Here is a 15178-nt window from a genome sequence, read left to right as displayed (position 1 = left end):
CCCTGTTGCTTCATGGCTCCCCGACATCGCGCTCCTGCACAGGCGTACTTATCTGTCCTGTTGAGGGCAGAGCAAAGTCCTGCAGTGCACAGGTGCCGGGCCTCTCTGACCTTTCCTGGCATCTGCACACTGCAGTACCGTGCGCAGATAAGTACGACTGCGCAGGAGCGCAATGCCGGGGGGGGGGGGGGGGAGGGGGGGGAGAGGGGCATGATGCAAGCAGGACGGCGGCGATCATAAAAAGATGGGAGGTGCCGGACCCGGAGCTGTGACACTCATCAACTCATCAGACCGGACCGCCCCCGGGTGAGTATAATAAAACTTATTTTTCTTTTGCAGGTTGGATCGGAGGCTTATATACAGCATTATAGAATGCTGTAGATGAGCCCTGAAAGGTGGTGGCTGTATCTTATATCTGCCAAACCTGGTGACAGGTTCCCTTTAACGGGGCATTCCTGGGGCCAGAGAAATCGCCAATGCAGCTGCATCGGGCCCAGAAGTGGAGTGCGGCCACTGACACCAGCGGATATTTCAGCTCGATCTTCATCCTTGGACGCACATTCAGCTGACATATACTGCAGCGCCGGTGATCCAGTTCCACTGCAGTACGCGCCGCTGACCAATTTGCATCCAGCATCTGAACTCGGTGTGTCCATGACTGGGGGGCATATGGCAGTGGTGACAAGTCAGCTGGCGGCTCTTGCGCTGGTTGCAGAAGAGGACGCTGCGTGGCGTGGGAGCGGAGAAAGGTGAGTAGAATCGGGTTTTTTCCATGTGTTGCAGAAGATCAAGACAAATTCAGAAAGGGGCATGTAGCGCTATGCCTGACATGGTGTCCCCTCCTCCCTCCATGCAGGGACACCAGCTTACTCCCCAGACCATGGCACTGTCTCCAGCATGCTCCTGCCTTCTACCTCCACTATGCACGCTGCTTTGTGTGTGTCCTGATGGCGTGCCTAGGGTGCATGTGTGCGCACTCCCCTGTTCTAAAAGGGGCAGCACGTAGAGATGGTAAATGCTCAGCTGGGAGGCATTTAGTTAAATGTGTGTTCACTTGCAACGTGTCTCCCAGCCAAAAGCGTGGAGACATCTTGTATAAAAAGCACCCTCCTCAGTAGGGAGGTGCCTGAGCAATCCCTATAGCTACATTATGTTAGGTGGTTGGTGTGTATGCAACTGTATGTTGCCAGGTCCCCTATCCCTAGTCTCATATAGTATCCCATACCCTACCCTGTGTACTGTTATTAGTGCTCGCTTCCTGTGACTGCTTTGGCGGTGTCCGTATTCTGAAATCGCATCTGCGGTACCGGTACCCTCCCGTCCCTTATTACGTAACATCCTCTCTATTTATGTATGGTGCCGTCCTTTATTATATAGCGTCTAGTGATGAGTGAATATACTCGTTACTCAAGATTTCTTGAGCATGCTCGGGGGTCCTCCGAGTATTTTTTAGTGATCGGAGATTTAGTTTTCTTGCCGCAGCTGAATGTTTTACATCTGTTAGCCAGGGTAAGTACATGTGGGGGTTGCTAGGGAATCCACACATGTACTTATGCTGGCTAACAGATGTAAATCATTCAGCTGCGGCAAGAAAAAGTAAATCTCTGAGCACTAAAAAATACTCAGAGGACACCTGAGCATGCTCAAGAAATCTCGAGTAACGAGTATATTCGCTCATCACTAATAGCGTCCTGTTATGTGGAGCGCCGTCCATTATTACACAGTATCATCTCTTGTCTGGGCAGCACGGTGGCGCAGTGGTTAGCACTACAGCCTTGCAGCGCTGGGGTCCTGGGTTCTAATCCCACCCAGGACAATATCTGCAAAGAGTTTGTATGTTCTCTCCGTGTTTGCGTGGGTTTCCTCCGGGCACTCCGGTTTCCTCCCACATTCCAAAGACATACTGATAGCAATTCTAGATTGTGAGCCCAATCGGGGACAGTGATGATAATGTGTGCAAACTGTAAAGCGCTGCGGAATATGTTAGCGCTATATAAAAATAAAGATTATTATTATTATTGTCATCACCGTCCCTTATATTGAGTATTCTCATTATTTTTGTTATTCACAGCGTCTTCTCTTTATTGCATGGTGTCCTCTCCTGTAAAATGTAAAATGACTGCTGAGGGAGCAACATCTGACCAGAAGACCAGTCCATCAGCCGCATCATCACAAAAGAAGCTTTCCCATGCTCCATCAGCCATCATTTCAGTTTATGTCTAACAGGAGTGGATGATATGTAATAAAGAACATGGAAGTATAAATAACAAAAATATTGAGAATCTGATATGTAAGGGACGGTGCTGTACATAAGAGGGAACTATATGATACGGGACGGTGCTATACATAAAGAGAGCACTGTGTAATAAGGGCGGCAATATATATGAGAGAAGACTGTAAAAAAAATATGTATATCTGTAGCTTGGTCGCGATGAAAGGAGGGGGGCCCAGATACATTTCTTGCACAGGGGCCCTAAGCTGTCTGTGTCCGCCCCTGGGGGGAGGTGCCAGGACAGTGCAGAGCTGTGAGCAGGAGAAACTGAAGAGCTGCATATAGACATCAGCCGCCCCTGCACCACAGAGGAGAGTTTGTGATGTGTGTATGAGGAGAGAGAGTGTGTGCGTGTGTGTATGAGGAGAGTGTGCGTATGAGGAGAGTGTGTGTGTGTGTATGAGGAGAGTGTGTGTGTGTATGAGGAGAGTGTGTGTGTATGAGGAGAGTTTGTGATGTGTGTATGAGGAGAGAGAGTGTGCGTGTGTGTATGAGGAGAGTGTGTGTATGAGGAGAGTGTGTGTGTGTGTATGAGGAGAGTGTGTGTGTGTGTATGAGGAGAGTGTGTGTGTGTGTATGAGGAGAGTGTGTGTGTGTGTATGAGGAGAGTGTGTGTGTATGAGGAGAGTGTGTGTGTGTGTATGAGGAGAGTGTGTGTGTATGTATGAGGAGAGTGTGTGTATGAGGAAAGTGTGTGTGTGTGTGAGGAGAGTGTGTGTGTGTGAGCTGCGTGCGTGTGTGTGAGCTGCGTGCGTGTGTGAGCTGCGTGCGTGTGTGTGTGAGCTGCGTGCGTGTGTGTGGTGTGAGCTGCGTGCGTCTGTGTGTGTGAGCTGCGTGCGTGTGTGTGTGCGTGTGAGCTGCATGCGTGTGTGCGTGCGAGCTGCGTGTGTGCGAGCTGTGTGCGTGTGAGCTGCAAGTGCCTGTCATTATACAGTGGGGCCGTGCGTGTCATTATACAGTGGGGCTGTGCGTGTGTGCGTGTCATTATACAGTGGGGCTGTGTGTGTGTGCGTGTCATTATACAGTGGGGCTGTGCGTGTGTGCGTGTCATTATACAGTGGGGCTGTGCGAGTCATTATACACTGGGTGTTGTGAATTCTGTGGCAGAGCTCCCTCCTGTGGTCACAAGTGGTACTTCGGCTGGTTCTCTCTGTGAGCTTCCGTTGGTGGAGGAAAGTGGTACTGCAGCTTCTGAGTTTCCTTCCTCAGGTGAGGTGGTGAAGTCGTTAGGTGCTGCTCTATTTAACTCCACCTAGTGCTTTTATCCTGGCCTCCAGTCAATGTTCTAGTTTTGGACCTGTTTCCTCCTGGATCGTTCCTGTGGCCTGCTGCTCTGCATAGCTAAGTTCCTCTTTGCTATTTGTTTGCTGTTTTTTTCTGTCCAGCTTGTCTATTTGTTTTTTACTGCTTGCTGGAAGCTCTGGGACGCAGAGGGTGTACCTCCGTGCCGTTAGTTCGGTACGGAGGGTCTTTTTGCCCCCTTTGCGTGGTTTTTGTAGGGTTTTGTGTTGACCGCAAAGTTATCTTTCCTATCCTCGCTCTGTTCAGAAAGTTGGGCCTCACTTTGCTAAATCTATTTCATCTCTACGTTTGTCTTTTCATCTTAACTCACAGTCATTATATGTGGGGGCTGCCTTTTCCTTTGCGGTATTTCTCTGAGGCAAGGTAGGCTTATTTTCTATCTTCAGGCTAGCTAGTTTCTCAGGCCGGGCCGAGTTGCATAGGGAGCGTTAGGCGTAATCCCCGGCTGCCTTTAGTGTGGTTGGAGAGGATTAGGGATTGCGGTCAACAGAGTTCCCACGTCTCAGAGCTCGTTCTTGTTTTTTGGGTTATTGCCAGGTCACTGTATGTGCGCTGACCTCTATGTCCATTGTGGTACTGAATTACCTTTCACAACAGTACTGGAGGCCAAAAGTACTAATGATTCCCAATAGAGGGAAAAAAGAAGTTCTGAGACCATTTTTTTTTCTTTGCACTGTGTTTTGCCTTTTTTTCCCCTAGACATTTGGGTGGTTCAGGACACAGGTGTAGCAATGGACATTAAAGGTCTGTCTTCATGTGTGGATCAGCTCACGGCAAGAGTACAAAATATTCAAGACTTTGTGGTTCAGAATTCTATGTTAGAACCGAGAATTCCTATTCCTGATTTGTTTTTTGGAGATAGAACTAAATTTCTGAGTTTCAAAAATAATTGTAAACTATTTCTGGCTTTGAAACCTCACTCCTCTGGTGACCCAGTTCAACAAGTTAGGATCGTTATTTCTTTTTTGCGTGGCGACCCTCAGGACTGGGCATTTTCTCTTGCGTCAGGAGATCCTGCATTAAGTAATATCGATGCATTTTTCCTGGCGCTCGGATTGCTGTACGATGAGCCTATTTCTGTGGATCAGGCAGAGAAGAATTTGCTGGCTCTGTGTCAGGGTCAGGATGAAATAGAGGTATATTGTCAGAAATTTAGAAAGTGGTCCGTACTCACTCAGTGGAATGAAGGTGCGCTCACAGCTATTTTCAGAAAAGGTCTCTCTGAAGCCCTTAAGGATGTCATGGTGGGATTTCCTATGCCTGCTGGTTTGAATGAGTCTATGTCTTTGGCCATTCAGATCGGTCGCCGCTTGCGCGAGCGTAAATCTGTGCACCATTTGGCGGTATTACCTGAGCTTAAACCTGAGCCTATGCAGTGCGATAGGACTTTGACCAGAGTTGAACGGCAAGAACATAGACGTCTGAATGGGCTGTGTTTCTACTGTGGTGATTCCACTCATGCTATCTCTGATTGTCCTAAGCGCACTAAGCGGTTCGCTAGGTCTGCCACCATTGGTACGGTACAGTCAAAATTTCTTCTCTCTGTTACCTTGATCTGCTCTTTGTCATCGTATTCTGTCATGGCATTTGTGGACTCAGGCGCTGCTCTGAATTTGATGGACTTGGAGTATGCTAGGCGTTGTGGGTTTTTCTTGGAGCCCTTGCAGTGTCCTATTCCATTGAGAGGAATTGATGCTACGCCTTTGGCCAAGAATAAGCCTCAGTACTGGACCCAGCTGACCATGTGCATGGCTCCTGCACATCAGGAGGTTATTCGCTTTCTGGTGTTGCATAATCTGCATGATGTGGTCGTGTTGGGGTTGCCATGGCTACAAGTCCATAATCCAGTATTAGATTGGAAATCCATGTCTGTGTCCAGCTGGGGTTGTCAGGGGGTACATGGTGATGTCCCATTTCTGACTATTTCGTCATCCACCCCTTCTGAGGTTCCTGAGTTCTTGTCTGATTACCGGGATTTATTTGATGAGCCCAAATCCGATACCCTACCTCCGCATAGGGATTGTGATTGTGCTATCGATTTGATTCCTGGTAGTAAATTCCCAAAAGGTCGACTGTTTAATTTATCTGTGCCTGAGCACGCCGCTATGCGGAGTTATGTGAAGGAGTCTTTGGAGAAGGGGCATATTCGCCCGTCATCGTCGCCATTAGGAGCAGGGTTCTTTTTTGTAGCCAAGAAGGATGGTTCACTGAGACCTTGTATAGATTACCGCCTTCTAAATAAGATCACGGTTAAATTTCAGTACCCCTTGCCATTGTTATCTGATTTGTTTGCTCGGATTAAGGGGGCTAGTTGGTTCACCAAGATAGATCTTCGTGGTGCGTATAATCTTGTGCGTATTAAGCGAGGCGATGAGTGGAAAACTGCATTTAATACGCCCGAGGGCCATTTTGAGTATCTAGTAATGCCATTCGGACTTGCCAATGCTCCATCAGTGTTTCAGTCCTTTATGCATGACATCTTCCGAGAGTACCTGGATAAATTCCTGATTGTGTACTTAGATGACATTTTGATCTTCTCGGATGATTGGGAGTCTCATGTGAAGCAGGTCAGAACGGTGTTTCAGGTCCTGCGTGCTAATTCTTTGTTTGTGAAGGGATCAAAGTGTCTCTTTGGTGTTCAGAAGGTTTCATTTTTGGGGTTCATCTTTTCCCCTTCTACTATCGAGATGGACCCTGTTAAGGTCCAAGCCATCCATAATTGGACTCAGCCGACATCTCTGAAAAGTCTGCAAAAGTTTCTGGGCTTTGCTAATTTTTATCGTCGCTTCATCTGCAATTTTTCTAGTATTGCTAAACCATTGACCGATTTGACCAAGAAAGGTGCTGATTTGGTCAATTGGTCTTCTGCTGCGGTGGAAGCTTTTCAAGAGTTGAAGCGTCGTTTTTCTTCTGCCCGTGTTGTGTCAACCAGATGTTTCGCTTCCGTTCCAGGTCGAGGTTGATGCTTCTGAGATTGGAGCAGGGGCTGTTTTGTCGCAGAGAAGTTCTGATTGCTCGGTGATGAAGCCATGCGCCTTCTTTTCCAGGAAGTTTTCGCCTGCTGAGCGAAATTATGATGTGGGCAATCGAGAGTTGCTGGCCATGAAGTGGGCATTCGAGGAGTGGCGTCATTGGCTTGAAGGAGCTAAGCATCGCGTAGTGGTCTTGACTGATCATAAGAACTTGACTTATCTCGAGTCCGCCAAGCGGTTGAATCCTAGACAAGCTCGTTGGTAGTTGTTTTTTGCCTGTTTTGACTTTGTGATTTCATACCTTCCGGGCTCTAAAAATGTGAAGGCGGATGCTCTGTCTAGGAGTTTTGTGCCCGACTCTCCGGGTGTATCTGAGCCGGCGAGTATCCTCAAAGAGGGAGTAATTGTGTCTGCCATCTCCCCTGATTTGCGGCGGGTGCTGCAAAAATTTCAGGCTAATAAACCTGATCGTTGCCCAGCGGAGAAACTGTTTGTCCCTGATAGGTGGACAAATAAAGTTGTCTCTGAGGTTCATTGTTCGGTGTTGGCTGGTCATCCTGGAATCTTTGGTACCAGAGAGTTAGTGGCTAGATCCTTTTGGCCATCTCTGTCGCGGGATGTGCGTACTTTTGTGCAGTCCTGTGGGATTTGTGCTCGGGCTAAGCCCTGCTGTTCTCGTGCCAGTGGGTTGCTTTTGCCCTTGCCGGTCCCGAAGAGGCCTTGGACACATATCTCTATGGATTTTATTTCAGATCTTCCCGTCTCTCAAAAGATGTCAGTCATTTGGGTGGTCTGTGATCGCTTCTCTAAGATGGTCCATTTGGTACCCTTGTCTAAATTGCCTTCCTCCTCTGATTTGGTGCCATTGTTTTTCCAGCATGTGGTTCGTTTACATGGCATTCCAGAGAATAGTTTGTTTCGAGGTTTTGGTGAGCCTTTTGTGGTAGGATGGGCATTGACTTGTCTTTTTCCTCGGCTTTCCATCCTCAGACTAATGGCCAGACCGAACGAACCAATCAGACCTTGGAAACATATCTGAGATGCTTTGTTTCTGCTGATCAGGATGACTGGGTGTCCTTTTTGCCTTTGGCTGAGTTCGCCCTTAATAATCGGGCCAGCTCGGCTACCTTGGTTTCACCGTTTTTCTGCAACTCTGGGTTCCATCCTCGTTTCTCTTCAGGGCAGGTTGAGTCTTCGGACTGTCCTGGTGTGGATACTGTGGTGGACAGGTTGCAGCAGATTTGGACTCATGTAGTGGACAATTTGACTTTGTCCCAGGAGAAGGCTCAACGTTTCGCTAATCGCAGACGCTGTGTGGGTCCCCGACTTCGGGTTGGGGACTTGGTTTGGTTATCTTCTCGTCATATTCCTATGAAGGTTTCCTCTCCTAAGTTTAAACCTCGTTTTATTGGTCCGTATAGGATTTCTGAGGTTCTTAATCCTGTGTCTTTTCGTCTGACCCTTCCAGATTCTTTTTCCATACATAACGCATTCCATAGGTCATTGTTGCGGAGATACGTGGCACCTATGGTTCCATCTGTTGATCCTCCTGCCCCGGTTTTGGTGGAGGGGGAGTTGGAGTATATTGTGGAGAAGATTTTGGATTCTCGTGTTTCAAGGCGGAAACTCCAGTATCTGGTTAAGTGGAAGGGTTATGCTCAGGAAGATAATTCCTGGGTCTTTGCCTCTGATGTCCATGCTCCCGATCTTGTTCGTGCCTTTCATATGGCTCATCCTGGTCGTCCTGGGAGCTCTGGTGAGGGTTCGGTGACCCCTCCTCAAGGGGGGGGGGTACTGTTGTGAATTCTGTGGCAGAGCTCCCTCCTGTGGTCACAAGTGGTACTTCGGCTGGTTCTCTCTGTGAGCTTCCGTTGGTGGAGGAAAGTGGTACTGCGGCTTCTGAGTTTCCTTCCTCAGGTGAGGTGGTGAAGTCGTTAGGTGCTGCTCTATTTAACTCCACCTAGTGCTTTTATCCTGGCCTCCAGTCAATGTTCTAGTTTTGGACCTGTTTCCTCCTGGATCGTTCCTGTGGCCTGCTGCTCTGCATAGCTAAGTTCCTCTTTGCTATTTGTTTGCTGTTTTTTTCTGTCCAGCTTGTCTATTTGTTTTTTACTGCTTGCTGGAAGCTCTGGGACGCAGAGGGTGTACCTCCGTGCCGTTAGTTCGGTACAGAGGGTCTTTTTGCCCCCTTTGCGTGGTTTTTGTAGGGTTTTGTGTTGACCGCAAAGTTACCTTTCCTATCCTCGCTCTGTTCAGAAAGTTGGGCCTCACTTTGCTAAATCTATTTCATCTCTACGTTTGTCTTTTCATCTTAACTCACAGTCATTATATGTGGGGGCTGCCTTTTCCTTTGGGGTATTTCTCTGAGGCAAGGTAGGCTTATTTTCTATCTTCAGGCTAGCTAGTTTCTCAGGCCGTGCCGAGTTGCATAGGGAGCGTTAGGCGCAATCCACGGCTGCCTTTAGTGTGGTTGGAGAGGATTAGGGATTGCGGTCAACAGAGTTCCCACGTCTCAGAGCTCGTTCTTGTTTTTTGGGTTATTGCCAGGTCACTGTATGTGCGCTGACCTCTATGTCCATTGTGGTACTGAATTACCTTTCACAACAACTGGGGCTGTGTGTGTCATTATACAGTGGGGCTGTACATGTGTGTCATACAGTGGGGCTGTGTGGGTATGTCATTATACAGTGGGGCTGTGCGTGTGTGTGTGAGCTGCGTGTGTGTGTGAGCTGCGTGTGTGTGTGAGCTGCGTGTGTGTGTGAGCTGCGTGTGTGTGTGAGCTGCATCTGTGTGTGAGCTGTGTGTGTGTGTGTGTGAGCTGCGTGTGCGTGAGCTGCGTGTGCATTTGAGCTGCATGTGCATGTGAGCTGAGTGTGCGTGTGAGCTGAGTGTGCGTGTGAGCTGTGTGTGCGTGTGAGCTGCGTGTGCTTGTGAGCGGCATGTGCCCGTCATTATACAGTGGGGCCGTGCGTGTGCGTGTCATTATACAGTAGGGTTGTGCATGTGCGTGTCATTATACAGTGGGGTTGTGCGTGTGCCTGTCATTATACAGTGGGGCTCTGCGTGTGCCTGTCATTATACGGTGGGGCTGTGCGTGTGTGTGTCATTATACAGTGGGGCTGTGCGTGTGTGTGTGTCATTATACAGTGGGGCTGTGCGTGTGTGTCATTATACAGTGGGGCTGTGCATGTGTTTGTCATACAGTGGGGCTGTACATGTGCGTCATACAGTGGGGCTTTATAGGTATGTCATTATACAGTGGGGCTGTGCGTGTGTGTGAGCTGCGTGTGTGTGTGAGCTGCGTGTGTGTGTGAGCTGCGTGCGTGTGTGAGCTGCGTGCGTGTGTGTCATTATACAGTGGGGCCGTGCGTGTGCCTGTCATTATCCAGTGGGGCCATGCGTGTGTGTGTCATTATACAGTGGGGCCGTGCGTGTGCCTGTCATTATACAGTGGGGCTGTGAGTGTGTGTGTCATTATACAGTGGGGCTGTGTGTGTGTGTCATTATACAGTGGGGCTGTGTGTGTGTCATACAGTGGGGCTGTGTGGGTGTCATTATACAGTGGGGCTGTGTGTGTCATTATACAGTGGGGCTGTGTGTGTGTGTCATTATACAGTGGGGCTGTGCGTGTGTGTGTCATTATACAGTGGGGCTGTGTGTGTCATTATACAGTGGGGCTGTACGTTTGTGTCATTATACAGTGGGGCTGTACGTGTGTGTCATTATACAGTGGGGCTGTGCGTGTGTGTCATTATACAGTGGGGTTGTGCGTGTGTGTCATTATACAGTGGGGCTGTGCGTGTGTGTCATTATACAGTGGGGCTGTGCGTGTGTGTCATTATACAGTGGGGCTGTGCGTGTGTGTCATTATACAGTGGGGCTGTTCGTGTGTGTCATTATACAGTGGGGCTGTGCGTGTGTGTGTCATTATACAGTGGGGCTGTGCGTGTGTGTGAGCTGCGTGCGTGTGTGAGCTGCGTGCGTGAGTCATTATACAGTGGGGCCGTGCGTGTGCCTGTCATTATACAGTGGGGCCGTGCGTGTGCCTGTCATTATACAGTGGGGCTGTGCGTGTGCGTGTCATTATACAGTGGGGCTGTGTGTGTGTCATACAGTGGGGCTGTGTGGGTGTCATTATACAGTGGGGCTGTGTGTCATTATACAGTGGGGCTGTGTGTGTGTGTCATTATACAGTGGGGCTGTGCGTGTGTGTGTCATTATACAGTGGGGCTGTGTATGTGTGTCATTATACAGTGGGGCTGTGCGTGTGTGTGTCATTATACAGTGGGGCTGTGCGTGTGTGTGTCATTATACAGTGGGGCTGTACATGTGTGTCATACAGTGGGGCTGTGTGGGTATGTCATTATACAGTGGGGCTGTGCGTGTGTGTGTGAGCTGCATGTGTGTGTGAGCTGCGTGTGTGTGTGTGAGCTGCGTGTGTGTGTTAGCTGCGTGCATGTGAGCTGCGTGCGTGTGTGAGCTGCGTGCGTGTGTGAGCTGCATGTGTGTGTGAGCTACGTGCGTGTGTGAGCTGCGTGCGTGTGTGAGCTGCGTGCGTGTGTCATTATACAGTGGGGCCGTGTGTGTGTGTGTCATTATACAGTGGGGCCATGCGTGTGCCTGTCATTATACAATGGGGCTGTGCGTGAGCCTGTCATTATACAGTGGGGCTGTGCGTGTGTGTCATTATACAGTGGGGCTGTGCATGTGTGTGTCATTATACAGTGGGGTTGTGCGTGTGTGTCATTATACAGTGGGGTTGTGCGTGTGTGTCATTATACAGTGGGGCTGTGCGTGTGTGTCATTATACAGTGGGGTTGTGCGTGTGTGTCATTATACAGTGGGGCTGTACGTGTGTGTCATTATACAGTGGGGCTGTACGTGTGTGTCATTATACAGTGGGGCTGTGCGTGTGTGTCATTATACAGTGGGGTTGTGCGTGTGTGTCATTATACAGTGGGGCTGTGCGTGTGTGTCATTATACAGTGGGGTTGTGCGTGTGTGTCATTATACAGTGGGGCTGTACGTGTGTGTCATTATACAGTGGGGCTGTACGTGTGTGTCATTATACAGTGGGGCTGTGCGTGTGTGTCATTATACAGTGGGGTTGTGCGTGTGTGTCATTATACAGTGGGGCTGTGCGTGTGTGTCATTATACAGTGGGGCTGTGCGTGTGTGTCATTATACAGTGGGGCTGTGCGTGTGTGTCATTATACAGTGGGGCTGTTCGTGTGTGTCATTATACAGTGGGGCTGTGCGTGTGTGTGTCATTATACAGTGGGGCTATGTGTGTGTGTCATTATACAGTGGGGCTGTGTGTGTGGGTCATTATACAGTGGGGCTGTGCGTGTGTGTGTGTCATTATACAGTGGGGCTGTGCGTGTGCCTGTTATTATACAGTGGGGCTGTGCATGTGCCTGTCATTATACAGTGGGGCTGTGCGTGTGTGTCATTATACAGTGGGGCTGTTCGTGTGTGTCATTATACAGTGGGGCTGTGCGTGTGTGTGTCATTATACAGTGGGGCTATGTGTGTGTGTCATTATACAGTGGGGCTGTGTGTGTGGGTCATTATACAGTGGGGCTGTGCGTGTGTGTGTGTCATTATACAGTGGGGCTGTGCGTGTGCCTGTTATTATACAGTGGGGCTGTGCATGTGCCTGTCATTATACAGTGGGGCTATGTGTGTGTGTCATTATACAGTGGGGCTGTGTGTGTGGGTCATTATACAGTGGGGCTGTGCGTGTGTGTGTGTCATTATACAGTGGGGCTGTGTGTGTGTGTCATTATACAGTGGGGCTGTGTGTGTGGGTCATTATACAGTGGGGCTGTGCGTGTGTGTGTGTCATTATACAGTGGGGCTATGTGTGTGTGTCATTATACAGTGGGGCTGTGTGTGTGGGTCATTATACAGTGGGGCTGTGCGTGTGCCTGTTATTATACAGTGGGGCTGTGCATGTGCCTGTCATTATACAGTGGGGCTGTGTGTGTGTCATTATACAGTGGGGCTGTGCGTGTGTGTCATTATACAGTGGGGCTGTGTGTGTGTCATACAGTGGGGCTGTGTGGGTGTCATTATACAGTGGGGCTGTGTGTGTCATTATACAGTGGAGCTGTGTGTGTCATTATACAGTGGAGCTGTGTGTGTCATTATACAGTGGGGCTGTGCGTGTGTGTGTCATACAGTGTGGCTGTGTGTGTGTGTCATTATACAGTGGGGCTGTGCGTGTGTCTGTCATTATAGAGTGGGGCTGTGCGTGTGTGTGTGTCATTGGTGCATTCACTCTGTCATTCTTTGGACTGCAGACTTGTGCTTCTCACATTGCTGGCAGTGCTGTGGTAATTTGGCGGGTGTGTGGCTGCAAGTTTGTGATTTGCATACATGTGGTCACATGCCGACTAGACTTGCATGGCCTAATGCAACTGTATTGAACAAGGCCCAAAACAGTCTAGTCGAAATGTGGCTGGGAATACATATGTCGCATGCTTGCAGTCACAAGACCACCTGTTGCCGGCACCAGAGAATCTTCATAGCGCATGATATGAGGATTCACACATAGTGTCTGTAGACATGTAGCATAAGATCCGACAACCCCTTTAAGGATGAGCCGCTACTCATGGGCCACTGCTGTGTGCTTGCCCCCCAGGCCAAAATTTGCCAGTCAGCCCCTGTCCACACCTTTAGTCAGGTGTGGAGATTTTTGTAATCTCTGCGTGGATTTTTGTAGTGTTTTATACTGACCGCACAGTATTCCATCCTGTCCTATCTGTCTAGCTAGACTGGCCTCTTGTCATGTTCCTATGAAGGTTTTTTCCCCTAAGTTTAAGCCTCGGTTTATTGGTCCTTATAAAATTTCTGAAATTATTAATCCGGTGTCTTTTCGTTTGGCTTTTCCAGCCTCTTTTGCCATTCATAATGTTTTTCATAGATCTTTGTTGCGGAGATATGTGGTGCCCGTTGTTCCCTCGGTTGACCCTCCTGCCCCGGTGTTGGTTGAGGGAGAGTTGGAATATGAGGTTGAGAAGATTTTGGATTCTCGTTTTTCGAGGCGGAGGCTTCAGTATCTTGTCAAGTGGAAGGGTTATGGCCAGGAGGATAATTCTTGGGTTGTTGCCTCCGATGTCCATGCCACCAATTTGGTTCGTGCTTTTCACTTGGCTCGTCCTAATTGGCCTGGGGGCTCTGGTGAGGGTTCGGTGACCCCTCCTCAAGGGTAGGGGTACTGTTGTGAATTCCGCTCTTGGGCTCCCTCCGGTGGTTGTAAGTGGCACTTTTGTGAGTTCTGCTCTTGGGCTCCCTCTTGTGGTTTCAAGTGGTATGGCTGCTCCATTGATTTAGCTGTCAGCAGCTGCTTCTACTGATTGTCTTTTCTGCTCGGCTATTTATGCCTGGCTCTTTCCTTCAGCCAGTGCCACTTGTAAATGGTTCCTGGTTGGATTCACATCTCTTTGGATTTCCCTGTTATCCTGACCAGTTCAGCAAAGCTAAGTTCTTGCTTGCTTTTTTCTGTCCACAGATTGTGGACTTATCCGTTCTGTGCTTTCTATGTTTGTCCAGCTTATCAGTATGAATTATCTCTGTGTTGCTGGAAGCTCTGGGAAGCAGATTTACCCTCCACACCTTTAGTCAGGTGTGGAGATTTTTGTAATCTATGCGTGGATTTTTGTAATGTTTTATACTGACCGCACAGTATTCCATCCTGTCCTATCTGTCTAGCTAGACTGGCCTCCTGTGCTCATCCTGGTTTCATTCTGTGTATGTCTTTTCCCTCTCCACTCACAGTCATTATTTGTGGGGGGCTAATCTATCCTTTGGGGATTTTCTCTGAGGCAAGATAGAAGCAGGAAAACTATCTTTAGGGGTAGCTAGCTCTTAGGCTGTGACGAGATGCCTAGGGAGAGTTAGGAGCATCCCACGGCTACTTCTAGTGTTGAGCTTAGGGACTGCGGTCTGTACAGATACCACTTCCTTCAGAGCTTGTTCCATGTTGCTCCTAAACCACAAGATCATAACAGTGATCTGTGTCAGGCAATGTAAGTGGGGTGTGATCTGCGGCAGGTGCTGTATGTGGGGTGTGATCTGCGGCAGGGGCTGTATGTGGGGTGTGATCTGCGGCAGGGGCTGTATGTGGGGTGTGATCTGCGGCAGGCGCTGTATGTGGGGTGTGATCTGTGTCAGGCGCTGTATGTGGGGTGTGATCTGTGTCAGGCGCTGTATGTGGGGTGTGATCTTTTCAGGTGCTGTATGTGGGGTGTGATCTGCGGCAGGTGCTGTATGTGGGGTGTGATCTGTGTCAGGCGCTGTATGTGGGGTGTGATCTGTGTCAGGCGCTGTATGTGGGGTGTGATCTTTTCAGGTGCTGTATGTGGGGTGTGATCTGTGTCAGGCGCTGTATGTGGGGTGTGATCTGCGGCAGGTGCTGTATGTGGGGTGTATTCTGTGTCAGGCGCTGTATGTGGGGTGTGATCTGTGTCAGGCGCTGTATGTGGGGTGTGATCTGTGTCAGGCGCTGTATGTGGGGTGTGATCTGTGTCAGGCGCTGTATGTGGGGTGTGATCTGTGTCAGGCGCTATTTTTGGACCCTTATGTTCGCTGCCACCATCTTTTTAACGCAAGGTGAGAACAGGGCTAT

The 15178-nt window shown here is 49.2% G+C and overlaps 1 protein-coding gene across 2 annotated transcripts in view; it reads left to right on the top strand.

The window, feature by feature from the left end:
* The first annotated feature begins 623 nt into the window (after positions 1-623).
* PACRGL (parkin coregulated like) overlaps positions 624-15178 on the top strand; it is a 34690-nt gene continuing 20135 nt past the window's right edge. Inside the window, exon 1 of one of the 2 annotated variants that reach the window (XM_069744686.1) lies at positions 624-749. Coding sequence is in view for 1 of the 2 variants with exons in the window: in XM_069744683.1 (XP_069600784.1) it covers positions 15132-15162 (31 nt within the window). In the remaining variant the exon portion in view is untranslated. Of the gene's footprint in view, positions 750-15116; positions 15163-15178 lie in introns of those variants that run through there. The other variant, XM_069744683.1, reaches the window with a different exon arrangement.

The sequence above is a fragment of the Ranitomeya imitator genome, chromosome 1 (assembly GCF_032444005.1).
Source record: "Ranitomeya imitator isolate aRanImi1 chromosome 1, aRanImi1.pri, whole genome shotgun sequence".
Taxonomy (NCBI): domain Eukaryota; kingdom Metazoa; phylum Chordata; class Amphibia; order Anura; family Dendrobatidae; genus Ranitomeya; species Ranitomeya imitator.
The sequence above is the reverse complement of the archived record's forward strand: the minus strand, read 5'-3'. Positions and strand labels throughout refer to the sequence as shown.